General features: G+C 38.0%; 1 protein-coding gene across 1 annotated transcript in view; it reads right to left on the bottom strand.

Annotated features, from left to right (window-relative positions):
• Positions 1 to 249: 249 nt before the first annotated feature.
• The window catches only part of MTHFD2L (methylenetetrahydrofolate dehydrogenase (NADP+ dependent) 2 like), a 103,088-nt gene continuing 78,673 nt past the window's right edge, over positions 250 to 24,664 (bottom strand). Inside the window, exons 7-8 of the mRNA XM_054591567.1 lie at positions 19,739 to 19,864; positions 250 to 518 (exon numbers count right to left, since the gene is read on the bottom strand). Coding sequence (XP_054447542.1) covers positions 406 to 518; positions 19,739 to 19,864 — 239 coding nt within the window. The 3' untranslated portion in view covers positions 250 to 405. The remainder of the gene's footprint in view (positions 519 to 19,738; positions 19,865 to 24,664) is intronic.

The following is a 24,664-nucleotide window of genomic DNA, read 5'->3' as shown; positions in this document are numbered from 1 at the left end:
AATGGAGCATGTTTATAGCAAAACAAATTACATTTTACATGAGTGCCCATTTGGCTGACAAACATTTGTTGAAAACATACAGTGTGTGATATTTAATTGTGTCAAAAATGTATTATTTATTATGAGCCCTTTACTGGTTTTAACATTATGAACAAATGTATTTCACCAAATAAACAACTATTACCAAAGATTTCATTGGAATTGTTTTTTTTCCCCTCTAAAACTCAAAATCTGTTAGCAGGAAATGCATAAAGTTATGTGAATCCTCTCATCCACAATGATTCCATCCATGAAAAAATAAATAATGCAGAAATAAATAGCTTTGTAGTAAAATATAAAGGTTTTTTCCCCTTTGTCAAATAAGTAAATAGCATGATTTCCGCTTGCTTTATTCTTTCCTGTGATCTAGTAAATGACCCTCTGAGCGGCCAGGAGGGTGTTCTTCAGAAGCATCGCCACTGTCATGGGTCCCACGCCGCCCGGCACTGGAGTGATAAAGCCAGCCTTCTTCTTAACAGCTAACGGAGGAAACAGAGAGGACTCTTACTTTTAAGTTTTTCTGAGAATTTTATATTTTTACAGATACTGAACTGCTGAAAGATAAACTAAGGCATTTAAACAGTCTTAAGTGTTTATTTGACCACTTATTGATTGCAGTTGGGCAGTGCCACATCAGCAGTGGTCAGGAGAGCTTCAGTGACAGGAACTCAGGAGAGACTTTTTTGCTTGTTTAAAAACTTTTTTTCAATTATGGTAGACATATAACATTATTTTAGTTTCAAGTGTACAACATATTAATTAGACATTTATGTGATCAGGCAGAGACTTTTATAGAAAAAATGGGGAAGCAAAGTCAGGAAATGATTGATGGATGTAGCAAAAAACCTAGTTGGCGGTTTGTGACTGAGGGTCTTTAGGTTTTGATTTCATAACTTTGATGCGTTTCCAGGCTTAGACTTGGGTTTGCTTCCACAGGCTGCCACGGCACTGGGGACACCTCAGTCCACTGGCCTCCTTGTTTAATTTACTTAGCAGAATATAGTAGATTTTTCTGCTTTACATGTATAACTCAATCAACCTCAAATTATTTTTAGACTAGAGTAGGCTGTAACACACACTTAGACAAACACTTCTGTGTACGGTACCTAATGTGGATAGAGAAAGAACACAAAAAGATCAAAACTGCAGGCTGAACCTCCATGCAGCTGAGTTTGCTTCATATGATGAAAATCTATACCCCATGACAAACTCAACTACCTGTAATTCTAAAATACTTGATATTGGTCACATAGGAGAGACAGGATATAGACAGTTCAGCACTCACTATTTCTTAAATTGGAATATTCCTGTTATAATAATAGCATCATGTATGCATAGCTAATATATTTCAGTTCAAGTCGAATAAAAATCATTAAACATATTTGAATTGCTGAGCATATACACATAGTCCTGTTTTAAAGTATGAAGATGTTTTATCCAGTGAATGTACCAAAAGAAAATGACAGAGAACCTCCAGAAGTTTTATTTAAGAATGTTTTCACACCCACAATATTACTGTTGAATGGCTCCATGCATTGACCTGCTGATTTAGTGCTTAACCATAGAAGGAAGAACAATCAGGTTTTCCCAGATAACTCTTACAAAGTTAGCATAGAGAATACCTCTTTAATGTATAACCTGATATTATTAGTCACATGTTATTTAGGTGTATAACCTTTTACAGGTTTATCTGTGTATGCTTATACATGAATCAAGATCAGTAGATGTTTTCTAGATCTTAAGTGTTGCTTTTGTACAATTTATATTTCCTTCTTGAAATATGGCTTATAAAATTTACACTTACCTTAATTGAAGTATAGAAGCACATTGCAGCAATTTTTTTAATCATAGGAAAATCAAAGGAATAATATTCTTTTACTTGAAGAAACTCCCCCCAAATTTAAAGATATCTCTTACACACACACACACACACACACACACACACACATCCAGCCATTGTGGATCATGAATCTTCTCATGGTACATAAGAAAGAAAATATAAGAATACCGTGATTTGGAAGATAACATTTCAGTTTTCCAAAAAGACTTTCTACTTGAAGCATGCCCTTGCCATACTTCCATCCAAAAACACATGGACTAGGTCTATAGCCATTTTGTAAATAGCTGTGAATTAACAGTCCTTTCTTCCTTTGCCTAGTTATTCCTTCTACCTAGAATAGTCTTCTATTATATCCAAATAAGAAATTCCTTGTCAGTTTTTAAAAGCCAATGAAATGTCACCCGTCTATAATTTTTCTCAAAAACTCATCCCTCCAACATGGAATTAAAAGCTCCACTATCTATGTCTCCAGGACAATCTCCATTACAGAGCTCACACTGTGCTGCCTTTTCCTTAACTAGACTCTGGGACTTGGACAGCAGGACCAAGTCTTTGTGGTCGTGGTGGTTCTCATTCTCAATCATTGAACTTCATTCACATGTTAGGTATTCATTACATTTTGATGAAGTAAACTAAATAGCCCTTGAAATTTAAAATCTGAAATCAATTTGCAGAATTGTGTTAGTGCTTATGACTGGGTACAAGCAATGTCAAAACAAACAAGCTAATGTCCTGGAAAATTCAAGATACTCATTTTTCTTGAGAAGGACACACTGCATTTTTCAGTTTTCAGTAAACTGACTTGATGACATGAAGAATGCCTTCCATGACCTTTTCTATAGGATTTGAGAAATAATGCCTTTAATTTTAGTAGATCTCTAGAAAAAATGTACTTACTATAAATACTACTACTATTTACATTGATAGTATATGAAATATATTTGTAAAACACTAACTTTGAAATATTAAAAGACTACTAATACCATAAATTAATAATCAAGTACAAACTAAATCTTCAATACAAAACAAAACAATTTATTTCAAAATCAAAAGGTATAAAATTGATTAGATCAAGGAATTTATTGTGGGTATAGAATCATTTTTATATGATTTAATTTTCACCTTTGAAAAGTAAAGTGGATTGAAATTATATTATATTGAAAAAATAGTAATAAGCATAGCTACTATCGATTGAGCCCCTACTACTGGCCAAGAACTTTATATATATTATTTTAATAATATTTAGTTACTTCATTTTAATAGATGAGGAAAGTGTGGTCCCCTGAAGTCACTGACTTTGAGCTCTTCTATGTAATAGAGACGTTATTCAAAGCCAGATTTGAAACATTCTGTGATTGCATGACCCCACCTCATCCTATGCAACTGTATTACCATGACCTGAACAAGTACAAAGGTCCTAAGAAAGGCTGGTATGCCAAAAATGAACTGCTTTCTCAAAGGGTAGCAGGACATTCTGAAAAAAGAAACAAATAGGAAAAAGTTCTAATATAGTAATTTTCCTACACTCTTACTATGAGCACTCATAGCTCATCATTTTTAGATGACATCCAACCCTTCAGATAAACCACTGGTCTGCTTGGGTATCATAGCCCTTTTTTTTTTTTTTTTTTTTTTTGCCAAATTATGTTTTTCACAACATGGTTACTATTGCATTCTTGTTCACAAAAAGTGAGGTTTGGGTAGAGGAAGAGGGAATGGAAATGAGCTGTTGCATAAAATAATACCTTCCTGAAATTTGTAGCTTGGCTTCTGCACTTTTCCAGTTTACTAGTGGAAACAGACACACATTTATCCTGTCCTACCTATCACTTCATAGAATTGGACTATGTGGTGGATAAAGAGTCTTCACTTGATGGGTGTAGGGCTTCCTGGACATTCATAAGCATTTAGTAGCATCACGAGAGCCCTGTAGACTACTAACTAGGCAGAAATTTATGGTATCACTGCGAACACACCTGCTTATTCAAACACTTGTTTCAGATATATTTTATCTTTGAAATAAAGTAGAGAGATATGAAAATAAAGTTTACAGACAGTCCTGAAAGGCAGACAGTGATAAATTTGATTAAAAAAACATATAAGGTCTCCATTCTTTTGGATTTGATTTTCATAAGAGTCTGTGTCTGAGAAAGAAATACAGGGGTGGGCAAAAGTAGGTTTACAGTTGTTTGTATGGAAAATAATATAATAATAAATTATAATAAAAGAATAAACTCACAGCTGTACCCCTACTTTTGCCCATCCCTGTATAAATTTATTTACTGCTGGCTAGTGTTAGTGTATTCTTTGTCTATTTACATAAGAACCAGGATATGGAGGAGAGTGATTTCTCAAGAAAGCTAGGGGACTATCACTGGCAAATGCCAGTAGGTACAGATGCCAATGCATAAAAGAAATTCTCGTCTAATGACTTTGCATAACTATTTCACAGCTGTCCCAAGCAACATGTTTATCAAGTATCAGAAGTGGCTTATGACTAAAATTAGTCATGTGAGAAAGAGTTAAAGTCAATGCACGTTTGATACTCTGAAAAGCATCTCCCCCAATTATGTCTGCAAGAGAGTAGGTTAACAAGAATAACCTTTCATTGTCCGGTCTTTCCCTGAGGGTAGACAAGGGTTTGCACCTGCCTGGAGAAGATGACGTTTTCAAAGATTAATCCTATAACGTGTGGGGTAAAGGTGTTCTATACGCTTCATTGAAAAGAAATACAGAAGCATTTTAAGGCAGCAATGTCCTTCAGAGGGTTACTGTGTGTCTAGGTGTGAGGGAGCATGTGTGTGTTTTAAGGAAAATACTCAAAATTCTGTATTTATGAGAATCAGATATTATTATCAAGGTTCATATCAGCTCTTCCATGACAGACTCATGAACAGGTATTACAAAAAAACAGGGTTAGATTCAACTTCATAAAGTCAACATGATTTTAGAGTTACTGAAACTCTAGCAATGGAGGCACATAAAACAATAATTAAATCCTATTATCTGCATGGGACTTGCTCTAAGGAATGAGATTTAGATGAAAATAACATGGTCATGTTTAAAGTAGGTTTCTGGAAGTAAGAGTATTTTGAGGAAAGGCAACAATTATCATGACAATTTATGTGAATGACCTCACCATAAACTTTAAACCCTGCAAAGTAAATTCTATAGATTTCACATGGTTCAACTCAACTTTAAAGGCTTGAGACAGAAAGAAGAGCAAAGTCACACTGCCAAGGGGATGTGCAGTTGATGACTGGAGACAGGTGGAGTAATTTTTTATAATCTATTAAAATAGTCCCTTGGTTTCCAGTCTCTACCATTTCAGCCATGTAATCTGCTGCCAGATTTAGTCTTTAAAACACAATTAGATCATTTCAGTTTATACACATCTGATGACTCTTCCTTGTCTCTAGAATAAAATATAAATTCTTTGATATGGTCATTAAGGTCTTTTATATCTGGCCCTACATCCTTGTTTTGCATTATTTCCTAATCCTTGCATATTTTCCTAACTCAATCATTCGCTCTTCCCACACATGCTACAAACCGGTCCAGAGAGATTCACAGCAAATAATCCCTGAGAAAGATAGCCATAGTCACTGTCCCTCGGAACTTTTAGTCTAGTTTAGAGATACATATTACAAAATGAATTGCCTAAATAATAGTTCAATAAGGCTATAAAATGTGCTACAAATAAAATATTAACCATAGTGTCAATGTTACGATGATCTGATGAGCTTGAGCATTGTACACATAGGTGAGATTTGTCTGGGTCAAGTTCAGACGCTGAGGGACGAATCGAACTTTTCCAGGTAAAAGGGAGAGGTGAGCAGTACTGTATTCTTGGTAGGGGGAAAATGTTTGTTATAGAGGTGGAAAGATGCTTTTTGCGGGTGGAAAGCAGTATGAACTCTTGGAAACACCTCAAAAAGGCCAGTGTGGTTGACACATAAGAGTGAAGGGGAAGAACTGCAGGAAACGATGGGAAAAGTGCAGCTTATGTAGAGTCTAGAAGGTATGGTTGAACATTTTGAATACTAACCTAAGAGCAACAAAGTATTTCTAAAATTTGGAATATAAATATATATATTTTACATATATACATATACATGTATACATATATGCGTGTGTGTGTGTGTGTGTGTGTGTGTGTGTAATCTGAGGCAGGATAAGATCAAATGGGAAAACTACATTGCCCATTCTGTGTTCACACATTTCTTTTTTTTTTTTATTATTTTTTGAAAGAGAGGGAGAGGAACATCAATGCCTGGTTACCTCTCACACGTCCCTCAATGGGTACCCCCATTGGTAACCCAGGCATGTGCCCTAACTGGGAGTTGAACCAGTGACCCTTTGGTTCGCAGGCCGGTGCTCAATCCATTGAGCCACACCAGCCAACACATTTCTTTAGTGAAACTAGTTAATCACCTGGAGTAGAGGGAACGAGGAACACAACAGTAACAGCATAAAGTGAAATGTGCTAAGACTGGAGTAAGTTCTGGCACTTGTGTGAGCACCTCATAGAGGAACAGCAATCAGATATGCGGGTCAGAGAAATGTCTGTAAAGTGACAGGAAAAGCTTCAAGATCTCACGAAGGCCTGAGCGGGTGAGAATGGAAGAGAGACTGCAACACAGACATAGTGGAGGTAAAAATGAAGGTTTGGACTTGACAATGACCCTTACACATTGGAGGAGCTGAAAGAAGTTCTTCTGACCAACGAGTACGGTGAAAACAGAGAGGAGAAAGAGACGAAGCTGGGAGGTGGTCATCGGCTGCGTGACCCTGAGGTGAGGAGTCAGGAAAACTTAAGTTGGGCGATGGCAGCTGTGGTTGCTGTGTTCAAGGTAGATCAGATTTTAGGAAAGTCTTTTGTGAATGAACCTGGTTATTTATATATTTAGTAATAGCAAATTATGCAAGATGGGAAGTTGAAGAGAAATATGAGTACTACTTCATAATTTTCAGAAGAAAATTAAAGGAGAAATTCATGTTGTATTTCCATTAAGTTTCAGGTTCTTGCATGTTATTAAATTTTTACCCAAGAAATCCTTTTTCAGCCTGGAAAACACATCTAATCTGTTTTGTTCCATTTTGTGCACTATGTAGACAGATATTTTTTCCATGTTGTTGACTTCAGATTTCTAAAAGGAAAAATTAAGACAGACTTGACATCACTTCATTATTCTAGCTGAAGGACAAGCATTTTTCAATGTCACCATAAGAACAATAGCTTTGGAGCAGAAGTTATTTCATGTTTAAAATTTGAGGTGATGACTGGGCTGATGGAAGAAACTAGGTGTTCAGTATATGTGTGTGCCTCCCAAAACCCCGGGGGTGACATGTGGTCACAAAGGTTAGAAATATTTCTCGGAAGGGATACTAATAGCAACATGAGGAGCATTAAAATGCCCTTTAACAATTCAGGTGAGGGTAAAGGAAGAAGTAAGTGTGTGATCATGAACGTTTTGGTACTGGCAACCCAGGGGCCTCTGGCTTGTGTGTTCTGTGTCATTATTTTCTCTGGAAACTTTATGTTCCCAGGTTCCCAGGGCCTGGGATTAATAATACAAATTCTTACCAAAGACACCTGTGAGAAAATTCACTGACTCTCAGGCAGACAGTGCACTCGTGCTTCAGCCCATTATGTACTGCTCCAAAGCCCCCCAACAATGGAATATCCAGATGGACCGAATCACAATTCATTTTTCTAGTATGGTTTGAAATTTGTATGTTCTGGCAAAGTCAAAGGATATATTTGTGTTTTTATGAATCTACTTTTGGGTGGAGGAAACTGATGCCTCAAGTTTCTGTAGGATTATCTCATTTCCCTTTATACTCTGTTCAGCTCTCTGTCACTTTGAAGGAAGTACTCTATGGCCCATGCCAGATTCCCGACAATGCTACAACTTACTTTTAAAGCCAACTCCCTTCCCCGAAAGGAAAAGGGGTAATTCCTTACCTGTGGCAAGGCAGCAGAAGAAAAATTTCTTGTTCCTCTTATGTAAATTTCAGCCTCCTAGTATATGCATATATGTATAATTGTCTAAATTAAATGCTTGGAGAATTTTCCCATGCTTTTAAATGCAGGCAATTTAGGCATGACCCTTCAAACATACCCACTATAATGAAGGGGAGACAAGCTCCAGGAGAATGAAGTACATGAATAACAACCTGAAAAACCTGTCTAGCATAAGACTAGAGAAATAGTATGACTCAGGAGGTAACATGGAAAACACTCCACTTTCTCATATGGCTAATATAAAAATGACACATAAGAGCATGATAAACCAGACAGAGGCAAGAGCTCCTTGACAAGTGCGTGGCTCGCCTTGAACTCTTGCAGGGCAACAAGGAATCAGGTGCCCTAAAGGCAATTTACTATGCTTTCTCTTGCATTTATCTGGTTGCTTGATTCCTGGGGTTTCTACAAGATTTCTACATATATGAAGACATTCGTTATCATGCCCCCCGTGGGGCAGTAATGGGACAGACAGGAGTAATGCCCTCACTGGTACAAGAGTATGACACCCTGATTCACATTTCTACACAAACTGTATTGGCTTCATTAGGTAGGTGAGCTATCCATACAGAGACTCCTTCCCTCTATTTCCTATGCTATCTGTATGTGTAGGGTGGCTAAGCCTTTCTTTCTTCTTTTTTTTTGTTACTTTTCTTTTTTTATTAAATTAAATCTATATATATCTAGCTACCTGCTTCATAGATGGGAATATGTAAAAACACTGCTCATACCACTCAGAAGGCCAAACAGCAAATCAGCCACCCCATGGAAGTTCAAAATTGCTCACCATGAATTCTATGACCCATCAGTGGGACCTCCTTTCTGACCATGGATTCTGTCAGCTGTCATTGCCAGTTCCCATGTTGGTGGTCAGGAGTAGTGATCACTGTTATGATATTTTTAGTATTCTATAAAAATATCTTCCTTTCTCGACTTTCTTAAAAAAAAATAAAATCATCATTTACACCTGTCATTTTCCCCAGTCTCCTCTGCAAGCCACTCAGCATTCCTATCATAGAGTACAAAGTATGTAAACTACATAGGCTGTGGAGTATCTTACGCAGGCAGGCCCTTGATCTCAATAGTGTGCCATAGCCCAAGATGCTACAACATAAAACTTCCCTCCCATAAATATTCATATTTTAATATGAGGCTCTGAGAAACAAATGCAAAACAAATCTCATCATTAAGTGTAAGAAAAAGAGGACTTGCAGAGGCCTCAGGCACCTCTCTTGTTCCTGTGGATGGCCTTTTCGTGCTTCAATTTTAACTCTTCACTGTCAGGGTAGGTCATTCCATATCAAATACATTATACTAAAAAGAAAATGTCCACAGTTGACCTGACTTTGAAGACCTAAACTTCCTAAGGAGCATCTTGTCTATATCGTAAGAACAGGGAAGATGGTTTGCGCCTTGATGACAGGGATCTCACAGTGACTACCAGTGGTTCTACTTGTTTTATGAAGTGACCTGTGTGGGCACTATGACACTAGTGTTAGTAACAGTGTCTCCAACAGAGGCTTTTGCAAATTTCCATCAACTTTTTCAAAATGACTGGATGAGATCACCTCTGGGATGAGGTCTTCCCTTATGCTCAAGCTGGACTTTTGGGCTACTTTGTAATCATCTATCATAATTAGGTGATATTTTGAGTCAGACTGATCAACTGTATTTTTTTGGACTGAATGTTTGTGGCCCTCCAAAATTCATGTGCTGCAAACCTTACCTTCAATATGATGGTACTAGGAGGTGAGGCTTTGGAGAAGTGATTAAGTCATGATGTGGAGCCCTCATCAATGAGATCAATGCTTTCATTTATTAAAAAAAAAGCAAAAAAAAAAAAAAAAAGCAAACAGAGACAGCTCTCTCACTCTTTGTGCCATGTGAGGATACAATGAGAAATGAGCTCTCTGCAACCCAGAAGTGGGACGTCACCACAACCGAACTATGGAGACACCCTGATCTTGGACTTCCAGCATCAAGAACTGTAAAAAATAAATGCTTATTGTTCAAGCTGATCAGGGTATGGTGATTTATTATATCAGCCCAAACTGATTAAGACATATATCATCAAATTGAATAATTAACACTGCAAACTGAGTTGTAGGGAGTGACTTTAATTTTTCTTTTTTACAGTATCACAGATAAATAGTTCTGTAAAAGAGATAGAGTTAAAAAATAGTTCTATTTCCTTAGAAATTGGTAATACACTCTTTCTTTTCCATCTTGTATAATGTACAGTTGGGAGTAAATAGTGCCAAAGCAACTTCCAAAAAAACTTGTTTTTACATATAGTCTAGAGAGTTTAAGTTCTGTGAGAACAAGACTTTGTCTCTCTCGTGTATGGCTATATCCCAGTACCTTGAAGGTATATTGCATGAGAAATATGGACTGAGCAAATCAATGAATGACTCAAGGGATGTATCATTATTGGATCTGGGTTGTTATAGATTAATAATTTGTTTGATGTCACCTTGAATAAGAGTTTTGTTTCCACTAAGGCAACCTTAGAGAATTACTTCTGTAAGAGTAATATTAGAGATTTATAAGTACAGAGGATGATCATAAAATGCCAATGGTGTAACTAAGATGGCTGGTGTGGGATGGCGGTACAAAAGAAATGTAAGACAAGAAATTTACCTTACACAGGCATACAATGTAGTAGGGAAGGAGTAATTAAAGTTCAAGGTAGTATAGGATTAAGAGAAAAATTAGTAAGTCAGATGAGATCTGCTGTAGGAGTTGGGAGAAGATGGGGATAAGTATGAGTGCTTTAAAATTGATGCAGATGACTGTCGGGTGAAGAACAGACTTGACCAGAAGGGAGCTGAGGCCAGGAAAGAAACGTGGAGCAGAGTGGTGACTGAAATGTGAAGTTATACCTTTCCAGGTCAGTACTATAGATGGAATGGAGAGAAAAGGTCACTAGTGTGTCCGTATACAAACATACACTTGCACTGTTTTCTGTCAGCCTTTATACTCAGCAAGTCACACACATCAGCTCATGTGAAGTGATTACTTCATTTAACCTTCAAAACAACTTTATAAGATAGGTATTATTATCTCAGTTTTCAGATGATAAAATCAAGTCTCAGAGAGGTAAAGTGATTTACCTAATTGTTTTATGACGCGTGGGCGAGCACTGCAGGTCGCCTGTCATGGGGGAGCACCGTGTGTCACGGGGAGCTCGGGACTCCGAGATCTGAGGGTTACCACCCAGGGCCAGCTGAGATGGGAGCGTGGACTCTGAATCCCGCAGAGCCCGACCCGGGGGTGTCATGGATGGGGGAATGAACATGGTTGTCGCAAACACTTTTTCTGTTTGTCAGGAGAGGGGACGTGGCTCTTCCCTCTAGTGGGGAAGGCCCCAAGCCCCTTTGTTCAAAGGCTTTTATTGAAAGGGTTATCAGTGGGGCTAGGTAACAGGAACGCACAGGTTGTCTCATTACATCAGTATGTGAATGTCTACAGAGAATTGATGATGTTTTGAAGAAAACAAATGGCAGGAACACACCGACTTACGCAGGTCCTAAGTCTGAGAGGAGACTAGTAAACAAGAGAGACAACTAAACATGAGAGAGTAGCAAACATGAGAGCACCAAAGGGTATAGGGTTAGGGTCTGTGAATAATGTAAATTTCCTTCCCAGCATGAGCTGGCTATAGCTTTTGAGGGAGAAACAAAGCATACTTTAAAGAATTTACTTTTAGGCTTGATTTTCCCTGGGAACCACCTAAAGATCTACTTTAGGACTCTTTCTGGTATTGTTTCGAGCCTGAGCCAGGCGGGGGGAGGGAGCCGCCAAGAGACAAGGAGACTTATTTCACATAGAATGAGGACTCCAGCCATGTCCAAGCTGAGCCAAAGGGTGCGGGCCTTTTTGCCCTTTCTCCGTGTCCCCCATGTCCTAGTCTACTGCCCATACCAGCCGATGTCTGTCTTAGGCCATTTCTCCTCATGAGAAAACTTACCCGTCACCAGCAAGCGACCATCAGAAGGCCAAGCAAGGGAATGTGAGGGAGGCAGGAGCTGTGCCCTTGCCAGGGGGACAGGTTACGTCTCCTCAGTGGCCTGTTTTCCCAAGGCCTCCTTGATTATTTCCAGCCTTGGAGCCCTCTCTCTTGTTGCTGGGGTCACAGTTCCTAAAACCAGACAGGGCATTTCCCAACAGTTTTAAGCAACAGAGCTAAGATTCAAACCTTAGTCAGTCAGACTCCATAATCTTTTATGGAAGGTTGGACACAATATAAAAAGAGCATGGAGTGAAAGTAACCCTTAGGTTTCAAATGTAGAGTACTATGCATATAAAAGACATTTGTAAGCAACTAAAATAAAAGAAGAGAATATTTAGATGAAAACTGCTTTAAAAGCACTCCAACGGTTTTAGTTCCATTTCTAGTACTTTCTCAGAAAAAGCAGTACTGGGCTTTTGTGTAATTTGAGACCACTTTTGTTCTAATGTTTCAACTATTGGGTTACAAATTGGAGGATAATTCTGACCAAATGGAGTCGCAAATTATAGAGTTCCTTTTGCTGTAGACTTCCTGTCCAGTGGAGATTCTTTGGCAGAATTCAAGGTAAGGCTCTAGCCATTTGGATCACAATTATTTACATTATCATGCTTCCCTCATTTAACAAACAATGTCGGGCCTACTATTAAGTATGAAAGGCATTTTGTAATTTTTCCTCCTTGCCTTTGCTCTACTATTCCCTCCACTTGTAAAGGGCCTCTTTCTCCTTCTGCCCACTCTTTACCTAATATACACAAATGTAGGTGAAATTCATTGATCACTTCAGACTCATCTCAGGATTCTAGAACTGGGACCTTCATTCCTGCTTATTTGAAAATTCTTATAGTCATAATTGATTCTTCTCTTTTTCTATCTAATCATTTACCCAATCATTCTAACTCTCTTTTTAAATTATATCTACCATCTAACCATGTCTTAACACCATCACCCATTCCCAAGCTGGTCCACACCCACCTTGGGTAATTTCTTACTTAGCTAATTACAATAGCCTCCTAACACATACCCTATTTATACCCTTGCTTCTCTAAGGTCTATCTACCATTCAATAGCCAGGGTGATGCTGTTAAAATGCCAAGTCAGCTCTTATTTGTTTCCCCAAATCCTCCAATGGCTGTCTATCACACTTAGAATAATATCCAAATTCTCTTCCACGGTCCCTACGCCCTACGTGATATGGCACCCTTGCTGCTACTTCTTTAACTCCACCAGGCATGCTGCCCTTTAAAGCCTTCACACTTGTTGCTCCAGGTGCCTGGTACGTTCTTCTCCCACCTGTCCACACAGCTCTCTCCCTCTTTTTGCTCAGCTCAGCAGTGGGCCTTCCCTGACCACCCTTTCTAAACAGCCTCACTCCACAATTCTCTAACCCCTCTTATCTTGTTTTATTTTTGTAACACTAAACACTTCCTAATATATTACATGAAAATGTATGTATTTGTTTATTTTGCCTCCTCCAAGCTACATGTGGATACAGACTTTGCCTATTTAGGCCACTGTTGTGTCCCTATAACAATGCCTTCCTATATCCCAGCCCCAAGCCCTGCTCTGACCTCCAGGGATTCCTGAAAGGGCCATGGGAAGCCCCCCTTCTTCCCACTGTCCTCCTCAGCTCTATTTGCAAAGGGGTGTTGTGAGAGGTCAAAAAAGCCCTTGGCCCTCTACTATGTTGGGAATTATGGTCCAGGAAGAAATTGCTAATAGGAGGAGGGCTCGGCTGTGTGTCCTCTCCAAGGCTATCCCATTCCTGGTGCAATTTAAGAAAAGAGTGAGTTGTAGGCTGGAGAGTAGACAGACAAACTAGCTCAGTGTTTTTTCTCTTCCTTTTCCAGGGAAGCTGGGCTAAGAACCCTCTTTTGCTCCCTATCTAGGACCATTCCCTCCTCATCTACACATCTTTCCCCAAGTTCAAGCACAGACTCCATCATGAAGAGAGAGCTCCCTAGTTGCTCAGTGGAGCTGGTGCTGGTCCTGCATCCCTCTCTCCCCTGTGGCCTAAAGTGTGAGGTGACTCAGTTCCAGGAGGGCACTGTCCACGAGAGGGTGCCCTGTAGTAGTGGCACAAAGAACCTTATGGGAGGACCAAAGGGCAAACAGGGCACTGAGGAGCAGAGAACTAGGAGAGAGAGTCCCTGCCCCCATTCCTGCCCCCACTGTGTCTCAGCTGGAAACTAAAATCCTGTGCATTGTGTGTATGTTTTTTTTTAATTGAGATATAATTGACATATAACATTGTGTAACTTTAAGATGTGCAACTTGTTGATTTGATAATTTATATACTGAAATATACATATGTAGCTTTAGTCAGTACTATTATGTCATGTAATTATCATTTATTTTTTGTACTGAGAACAATTGAGATCTAGTCTTTTAAAGTTTATCATACAATATTGTTAACTATAATCACTATACTGTGTAGTATTACATCTCCAGAATTTATCTGGCAGGTTTATACCATTTAACATCTCCTAATCCCACTGTACCCAGCCCCTAGTAACCATCATTCTACTCTCTGTTTCTATGGGTTCAGCTTTTTGACTCCACATGTATGTGAAATTATACAGTACTAATCTTTCCCTGGCTTCTCTTTCTAGGCATAATGCCCTCAAGGTCCACCTATGCTGTCACAAATGGCAGGATTTCTTTCCTTCTCATGGCTGAGTAATTCCATTATATCTATTGCTATCCTGTTATATCTATCTATCTATCATCTATCTCATATATTTTTTATTCATTCATCCATTGAGGGACAGTTAGAGTGTTTCCAAATCTTGGCTATTGTGAATAATGCTTCAGTAAACATGGGAGTGCAGATATCTTTTTGATATTCCATTTTCATTTCCTTTGCATAGAAATCAAGAAATGGGAAAGCTAGATCATAAAATCAACTTACAGATATCAGTTGTATTTCCATAAAATGACAATGAACTATATAAGAATGAAATTTAAAAACTTTCCCATTTATAATAGCATTAAAAACTATAAAATACTAAGAAACAAATTTAACCAAGGAAAAAGAAAGATCTGTACAGTGAAAAAACTACATGACAAAAAAAAAAAAAAAAGAGGAAGACACAAATAGAAAGATACCTTGCGTCCATGAGTTAGCTCAATTAATATTGTTAAAATGTCCATACTGTCCAAAGCCATCTATAGATTCGACGCAATCACTATTAAAAATTCCAATGGCATTTTCCACAGAAATAGAAAAATAATCCTAAAGTTTGAATGGAACCACAAAAGACCCTGTCTGAGTAACCAAAGCGATCCTGAGAATGAAGAACAAAGCTGGAGACCACATTTCCTGGTTTCAAACTATACTACAAAGTTACAGTAATTAAAACAGTATAGTAATGGCATAAAAGTAGACACAAGGACCAATGGAATAGCAAACAGAGCCTAGAAATAAATTCTACATAAAGGGTCAATTAATATTTGACAAGAGAGCCGAGAACATTCCATGGGAAGTGACAGTCTCTTCAAACACCGGTAACTGAGAAAAGTGGATAATCACAAACAGAAAAATCAAATTGGACCCCATCTCATATCACTCACAGAATTTAACTCAAAATAGATTAAAGACTTAAGCATAAGATATAATACCATAAACCTCCTGGAAGGAAATATAGGGAAAAAGCTCCTTGACATTGGTCTTGGCAATGATTTCTTGAATATGACATCTAAAGCATAAGCAACAAAAACAAAAATCAACAATGGGACTACATCAAACTAAACAGTTCCTGCACAGAAAAATAAACAACAAAATTAAAAGGCCACCTCTAGAATGGGAGAAAATATTTGCAAATCATATATGGATAAAGGGTTAATATCTAAAATATATAAAGATCTCACACAAGTTAATAACGATCCAATTAAAAAATGGGACAAGGAACCAAATAGTTTTTTCCAAAGAAGGCATCCAAATGGCTGACAGGTACATAAAAAGATACTCAGCATCACTGATCACCAGGAAAAAACAAATCAAAGCTACGGTGAGATACCACATCACACCTGTTAGAATGCCTATTATGAAAAAGACAAGAGATAAGTGTTGGCCAAGATGTAAATAAAAGGTAACTCTTGTGTACTGTTGGAGGTATTGCAAATTGATGTAGCCATTATGAAAAACAGTTGGAGGCTCCACAAACAATTAAAAATATAACTACCATATGATCCAGCAATCCCACTTCCGGCTGCATATCCATGGGCTGTGTTCTAACAGCAGGTAACTTGCCCCACCCAGCCAGGCATACACTCAAAAATCTTAGTACTTGAACTAGAAGGTGTGCAAAGTCCTGAGGGCCGTGTGCAGCCCTGGGCCCAGGCACAGAAACCAAGGCTTTTTTTGTAGGCTTGGCCCCAGTTTCTGAAAGTGTGATGCAGGCTTCCTTGCCTTGGGCTGCCTTAAAGTACCACTGCCCCAATGACTGGGAACCTTGTGGACTGTGCCCGGGCCTGGCCCTCAGTCTCCAGGGGAGCCTCACAGCAGCCCCAATAGCCCAATCTCTCAGGGCCGGGGGCCCTGGACTCAAAGCAGACTCCTGCCCTGTGGCCCGCCTACCAACTAGACTCCTGGTACTGGCCTGCCCTCTATTGCTGCCCCATCTGTCTGGCATCCTAGCCTCACCCCTAACTTGTTCTGGGACATTCTATACAGATCCATAAGTTTGTTTCAGTGAATTCCTCTAGCTGTATATCTAAAGTCTATTAAATGGCAAATGGAGGCACAGTCAACATCCCATGGCCAGCTGTTTCAAACTTCACTTTAAGTATCATCACTGTTCATTTCTTTGCTGGCAATTCCCTCTTTCCATGATATATTTTCTTGTAAAATGTCATGAGGTCTATCACTGGGGGCAAGGACCCCTCAACAGAACTCTACACTTTGTTGTCTGAGCTGAATGCTCCATGACCAGTTGCCAACAGCTTTGAAAGAAGTGATGTGATTGGTCACAGATCATCATGCACATTTGATATTTACGTAATAAGTCTTGGACTGAGGATCTAGCAGAGAAGTTTGCACTTTATGCAGTTATAGTTAACATACCACAAGAACTGGAATTCAACCACTTTGTTGGGGAACTGGTGGTGTTTAGCTCAACTGTGGTAACTGAAATCTCTGCATATCAGAACCAAGCAAACTGAGGACTGCTGTACACCAATATCATTGCCCATGCATTTTAAAAACTTGTTAATATACATCTCCTGGTGGGGGATAAAAAAGTAACTTCATGTCTCCAAAAGGAAAGTATTAACCAAATGAAGCACAACAGAGTGGAGAAAACAAAGTACAAATTATGAGTGCGGCTGTGAACAAATGGTGTTACATGACTACATCATCTCAGGCAAGATGACAGGGATAATAATAGCTACCTTATGGGGTTAAGAATTAAATTAATAATTTATGGAAGAGGATGAGAACAGTACACAGCACAAAAAAAGTGTTCTTAAACTCTGGCTTCTATTACTACTAAATGAAGAGTGAATCCAAAGAACTGAGATGGTGTCCCCATGTATAAAAGACTCTCACATCTCCCTTACCCTCAGTGTAATTTTCTACTAGATTTGCCTGCCATCTCTATAAGAATATTGGCAAATTCGTGACTGAGGAGCTGGGGTAGCAGGTAATTGTTGGAGCAGTTGTGGAGGGAGGGACAACAATAGTTTCATTCTATGTCAGCTCTAGTCCTGACCACCAGACAATGCCATCAGCCCAGAAAGGGCCATTCTGTTCTATTCTGGTCTCAGGAGGAGGAGAAGAAAGAAAGAAAGAAGAGATTGGAGCAGAGGAAAAAAAAGAGAGCAGGAAACCCTAGTAGATGATGGGGAAGATGTGCTCTGGAAGAAATTATATCTGAACCAAAACAAAAACCTGACATTAAGTCAAAGAGAAATATTTAGGGTGTTTTTATGTCTCTTTTTTGTCACAAACTACAGCAAGTGGTGAAGCAAACCTTATGAAATATCTCTCTTTAGAGAGAGCTTATTTCAAAACTGAGGCCAAAATATCTAATAACGAAGAAGATTACAAATAGGCATCCAGATTTTCTTAGAAATAAAATAAATATTTTATATATCACTAAATTTGCAATTATTTACATATTTCTAATATTCCTCTAATGGGGTCATTATTCTTTAAAAAAAAAATCATTCCCATCAAAGTCATCTACTTGAAATAGGTCATCCTTTTTCTTTTAATAGTGAGCCAAAGATTTTGGCAAGGACAATCTACTTCAGCATTTGATTTTATCTATATCCGTTCTGTTGATCTGGGTTATAGTTACAGTGAAACTCTCACCAGTACAAAGCAGCCACACTTTCCCTGTGGCAATTAGCAGCCAAGCACTGCCTATAAGTTTTGTGTCATAACCCAAGTTCAAGTTCTTCCCTCTCAGCCAAGGGATCATCCCTCACCTCAGGTTAAGTCCTGAGGAACAACCTGAAGAATGGCATGTCAAAACCCATCACTCGCCTGCTCCTCTGGATGGCTGAGTCATGGCATCGATGGCAAGGTCTTCTTTACCAAGTCCAGGTCTTCCTTACGGCTCTACCTCCACAAACCAGTAGTGTAGAAAGAATAATATCACCAATTATGTGGGTGTATTTCATGATAGATCAGAAAAATCTGATCTTCCAAGAGTTTTGAGGGTTTTTCACAATTATTTGGTAGCACTCTGTTGAATGTACAAGATACACCAAGCATTAGGGCTAGAAGGAGCCATTAGTGTCATTTGATAACAACACTGATGCCCAGAGAGGCTGTGAAGTTCCTGGGTTAGAACACTAATCTAAAAGCATCTCTTCAGTCTCCCAGGCCAATGCTCTCTCCTGCTCATTTCATATATTCCTTCTATTTGTCATTTCTTTTTTTATTTCATTATATGTTTAGATACATAACTGTAAATTAATTTAATAATTCTACCAAGTGGAGTAGTATGCAACCTGAAGTGCATATATACGTGTGACTAGGCAGGAGCACTTGTCCCAAAATGCTCATTTGAAAATATTTTTCAGAAATCCTCATGCGTGAAAAACCTTCTTAGCTAAGCATAAGAGTGCATGGTAATGATCAGAGACCAAGAAACCATCATATAAAAGAAGGATTGTATAAGATGTGGTAAACTACTGGGTCATTTTGTCTCATACGCACAATCAAGGTTATAAACTAAAAATACCCTGGCTTTTCTTGCCTCAAGCTCATTATTATGTACTGTCTATGCCACCTGGATGCATCATAAGTATTTGGTGATTTCTACAATAAATGCATGGTAACTATAATGTTATCAAGAGGCAGAATGACAGTGCAAAAAATAAGAAATAAGATCAAGACCTGAAATATATTCTCACCCTTTCAAGTTGAGCTATTCAAATTATTGCTCTCTGACATTAGTGACTGAACCTGAACAATGAAATAAAGGAGGTCATTTCCTAAAGAGACCAACATGTACACATAATGCACACATATGCAGACAGACACATATGTTCACTTGGAGAGTCACCCTGCCAGAGTGGAAGCCCCATCCCTGGCAGGGAGCCTGTGAGCGGCAGCCCAGGGGGGCAGCAGTATGATGTCTGTACTTTGCTCTTATTCACCACGCTGTCCTCAGAAGGCATTGTTGCATATAGGCATCCTCAGGTTTTCCTTTTTTTTTTTTCTTTTCTTTTCCCTCAGAGGAAAGAGGTACCATGATTTATAACTTACTAACGCCCCCATCAAATAGAAAGTTTCTCTTTCTACTATCAAAACATGAAAAAATAGAATCTTTCTTCATCTTTACTTATCAAAAATGATAGAACTTATTACCTTCAAAGTCCACATCTCCGACTAACTTTGTCTTGTCTGTCACTGGATCATGGACATAGTTGATTCCGACATCAATTACAGCAGCACCTTCTTTAATCATATCAGATGTAATCAACTTCGGAATACCTGGAAGCAAAACAGAGCTGTAAAACACTCTAGAAAATTCTTAAACTTGGTCATGAGTACAGTATAACAAAGGTTTATACATCTAATGATTTTGTTGTCATGGTCTTAAAAAATACACAACATACACTGTTCCTAACATAATAATTTCTGATCAAGCAGAAAAACAAAGCCAGCACATGAGAGCTTTTGTGGATATAATCCTGCCAGCATTTACCCTTTTACGTTTGAGATTGCCAGATGCACACCTGCTTCAGCAGCATTCTTTTGTGTTTCCTGTACTATAAATGGCATTGGGAGATTATGGAGATGAATGAGAACCTGCTGAGATTAAGTGGAGTGCAAAGAACTTGGAAATTGGAAGCAGACAAAAGAAAGAGGGAGGGAGGGAAGGAAAAATCAGGATGATAATAATTCATACTCCTCAGTGTTGTGGCAAACCATAAAGTGCCATACTCATACTCCAAATATGAACTGCTATCATGAACTTTCTTTTTATTTCTTCTTGGTTTCTCTAAGATATAGTAAACTCTACTCACTATTTCTCCATTCCAGTTTGAAAGATAGCTTTATAGAGATCTTATGTCACTATCTATTGTATGTATTTTCAAATTTTATTTCAAGTACAACAATACCAGCAAATGGCTAATGTTCCAGGTTTTTTCTTAGTAACATTCTCAAACTTAGTGTCTTAAAACAACAACTTATTATGTTTCATGGTTCTGTGGGTTGATCTGGCTCAGCTGGGATGGATCTTTCTCAGGGTCTTTCATATAATTGGAGCCAGATAGTAGCTGAGGCTGGAGTCACCTGAAGATGTGACATTCCAAGATGGCTCACTCACATGGCTGTCGTTGATGCTCATGGTTGGCTGAGCTCAGCTCGGGCTGTCAACTGGGGTGTATAGGTGTGAACGTTTCATGTGGCTTAGGCTTCTCACAGCGTGGCAGGTGGCTTCCAAGAGTGAATGTTCCAAAAGCTAGGAAGTAGAAGCTGCCAGCTGCTTAAGGTTGAAACCTGGAAAGTGGCACAGTGTCACTTCTGTCATATTCTATTCTGTAGAATCCACTTCAAGTTAAGAGGAGAGAAAGGGACTCTACTTCTTTACTCTACCACATGCCTCTGGTGGATATTGAGTCTGGTCGATGATTTATTCACCTTCACATTCAACATCCCTTGCAGGCAAAGGGCTACCTGTTGTGTTTTCAGGGGCTTTATTCTGGCATCTGAAGTACTCATGTAAGCACTTAAGATGGCTTAAATGTAACCTTGTGACAAGTGATATTTAGCGCCAGTAAGAATTTAAAGGCTGTAAAGAGATGGTCAGTGCCAAAATAGATACAGCTATCTCATAGGTTCCCTCAGCCTCATAATGATATAACCAATGAGGCATCGATGTTTGAAATATAGTTTTTTCTCCTGCTTTCCCATCCTATGTCATAGGCCTTCTTCTTTTTATTGGTTCTAGAATAGAAATTTAGTACTGCTCCTAAAATCCTGTTTTTTTCTTGGCATCTAATAGAAAAAGAAAACAAGCATTCATTATGACTACGGGTAATATTTTTAAGATGAAATGTCATTTAAATACTTATTAAAATCTAGCTACTATACTTTAAATCTCCTTCCCTATGGTAACTGTTCACAATGATTTCTCAGAGAATATCAGATTAGCAATGGACATATTTCAAAATAGAGGGAAATTTCCAGAAAAATTCAAAATAGAAAAAACTTAAATGCATTTTTATTTTTTTCTGATATGATGTTAAATATAGTTATTGCAGAAAATCTGGAAAATATCTAAAAGTTTAAGATAAAAATAAAAATCACTATAATCTTGTCACATAAAGATAAGTATATTTTGATTGCATTCCTTTCTAGAATTTAAAAATTCTAAATATAAATTAGATACAAAGTATGATGTCTTTAATTTTGTTTATATTGTGCCTCACTCTGTATTTTACCAGTCTGTCATTAAAATTAAATTGTGTGCATTTTCCCATTTTATCAATTATTTAAAACTTAAAAATTGCATGAAATAATTTATTATGTGGTTTACTCTAGTAAATTATTAATTCCTACATTCTTTCCAATATTTTCTTTTATAAGTAATTCAGTGATGATCATTTATATTCAGGAAACTGCAGATGATTTCTTAACTGAAGCATCAACTTTGACAAAATTTTTCACTGAACCCTTATTTACATGACAGAAACATGGGTTGGCTGGAAACTCCTACTGGTACAGTCAAAGCTGTTTAAATAACATATTCTAAAACTTGATCCATGCATCTGTAATGTCTATTGAGGTCTTCCATGAAAAGCATTTGTCAGTACCATTTTCAAAATTTTGGTAAAGCACTTAGAAGGACACATGGGTATTATGATGGTTATTGTATCCTTGTCCTCCTCCAGGCCCATTTCCCACCCTTCTGTGAGCTACGCCAGGACTGAGGCCAGTCCCTGCAAAGGTCTTGTGTGCTTCCTATTGCTCTTGGAACCCTGTCGCAGCCCTGAGAACTAGCCTGCTGGAGAGTACGAGTCCCAGCCAGGAGAGCTGAGTCGTTTCAGCTGAGGGCGTCTTAGATCGGGCACCCTCCAAGCCAGTCACCAGCTGAAGGCAGACGCTGGAGCACCCACTCAAGATCAGAAGGAACAAGCCATAGTCACCATAATTGACCCTCTGAACCATAAAATGCGTGAGATTTTTTTTCAGAAAGGTGGTTATTTAAAGTGACTTCTTCTTTTTACACAGCAATAACTGCATAGCCTATATTCACAAATGGCACAAAATTGGATAGAATAGCTAGTAGGCAGCCACTTCGGAATAGAGGACAATAAATAGCATGAATTAAAAGGGGATAAATGTATAACTCTGACCAGATACTGTATTTGATTAAAAACTCATTAAAAACTATGAGGCTATAGTGCTAAGACAAATAGTGTTCAGAAACAAGGAAGTAATGTTTTCCACTATATTCTTAGCAGACTATTTCTGTAAGCATTGGTTATACTCTAGGGAAGAATGATTAGAATGGGTTTGGGAACCATGTTATATAGAGCAAATGCTATCAAACTAGTTGACTCAACTATTTATTTGCAACAGGATAAAAAAGCTTGTACCACAGTATAAAGCAACTATATCAATAAACACAGTGTCTAATTCAGCCAGCTTTATATTTTCATAGCAAGACTTTTTCAATAAAGGGAGTAGCATGTTGATTCATATTCTGGTACAGCTTCTTGTGAACCTATAATATATAATATATTCCCAAAGGGTAAGAAACAATCAAGGACCAGTCCTAGTCCACACATTGGATACCTCTGAAATAGAGGGATGGTTCAATAACAGGCTGCCAATCTCAGGAAAAAAATACAACTAAAAACAACCAAAACACAATAATTGTGGTAGTGTCTTCCATATGTTAAACTGAATGGAAAATATATTTATTCTCTACATTTTCAGAAGGAAGAGTAGAGGAAGAAGGGGATGAAGGAAGGGAATACGTTTTAGTTCAACATAGAGAATATATTAATAATAATAAAATATGTCACAAAGAGAAACTTTATAGTGTCCTTATTGCTCATTATAAATATTCACAATAAGATGAAGAGATAGAATTGGGAAGGTTAGTGATGTCTTCCAACTTTATGATGTAAACATTCTCTTTTGTCTGGTCAAATTGAAAAAATGTGTTTCTTTCTTCTCTCAATTAACTGGTTTCTGAACACTTGTAGACTTCTGACCCTATCAGAGGCCCAACTAAGAAAAGAAAGATAATACCAATTATACTTAATGATTGAAATTATGATAAATAGACATAAAAAATCTCTATTTTAGATATGTTAAATACTCTAAGTCATCCACTTATATTGTTGTCTTGTAGAGGAAAATGATGTATTTTGTTGCCAAAGTATGCAAATGCAATACATTTAAATTCTTATCACTTGATAATAATGAAATGGCATTAAAACTATTTAAATATTTGGTAAAGAAAAGAAATACATACTATTAGGACATGGAGTTAGACTTTCTTTTCTTTTTGTAAGAGTGGAAAAGGAATAGTAATTTCAAGTGAACATTTTCTATGGGCTTTATGTTTTTTATGTGTGCTAAGTTCTGTGATAAATCCATGGAAGCCTATCCTTAATTCTTATATAATTTGAAGGCTCAAGTATTATATGTGAGAACCGAAACCATCCACACCCACAAAGCTTACTGTGTACATTAATATGACTTTACTATTCCATTGCCTTCATCAACATGACTTTATTATTCCAGGAAACTCTTGCTCAGAAAGATAAAAGTTGCAAGTAATTTTATCTCAGGAACTTACAAACTTATTTTTATTAACATCAAACTGTTTGACTTTCCAGTAGTTGGTACCAAATAACCATTTGCTCTCCAAGACTCTTGGGAACCCTTGTTTCAAAACCCTCTCCTTGCTGTGTCCACCAATCCTAAACTTTTGTACTGTGATCCTTACCCAATCTTAATCAAGCCTCTGCATTCAAAGACTTGCCTTAAAACAAACTTTGACATCTCCTAAATATCTCAACTTTACTGCTCTACCCAAGATGCTACTAAAGTAAGTAAGCTGGAACTGTGGATATTAAAAAAAAAAAAAATCCCTGACTTGTGGAATTTGATGATTTGTTTGATATAACTATTCCTATCATGGCTGACTTCCAGCTACCAAGGTGAGAGCACTGAACAAGGACTTGGAAAGAAATGCTCAGAATCAGCCCTCTCAGGCTCATAGGAGCTAGCCCCAGCACGCCGCTGCTCCTAAGGCGCTGTCCAAAG

The sequence above is a fragment of the Pteronotus mesoamericanus genome, unplaced genomic scaffold (assembly GCF_021234165.1).
Source record: "Pteronotus mesoamericanus isolate MK-2021 breed Mesoamerican mustached bat unplaced genomic scaffold, CSHL_Meso_final contig_130, whole genome shotgun sequence".
Taxonomy (NCBI): Eukaryota; Metazoa; Chordata; class Mammalia; order Chiroptera; family Mormoopidae; genus Pteronotus; species Pteronotus mesoamericanus.
This window is presented reverse-complemented; position numbering and strand designations above follow the sequence as displayed.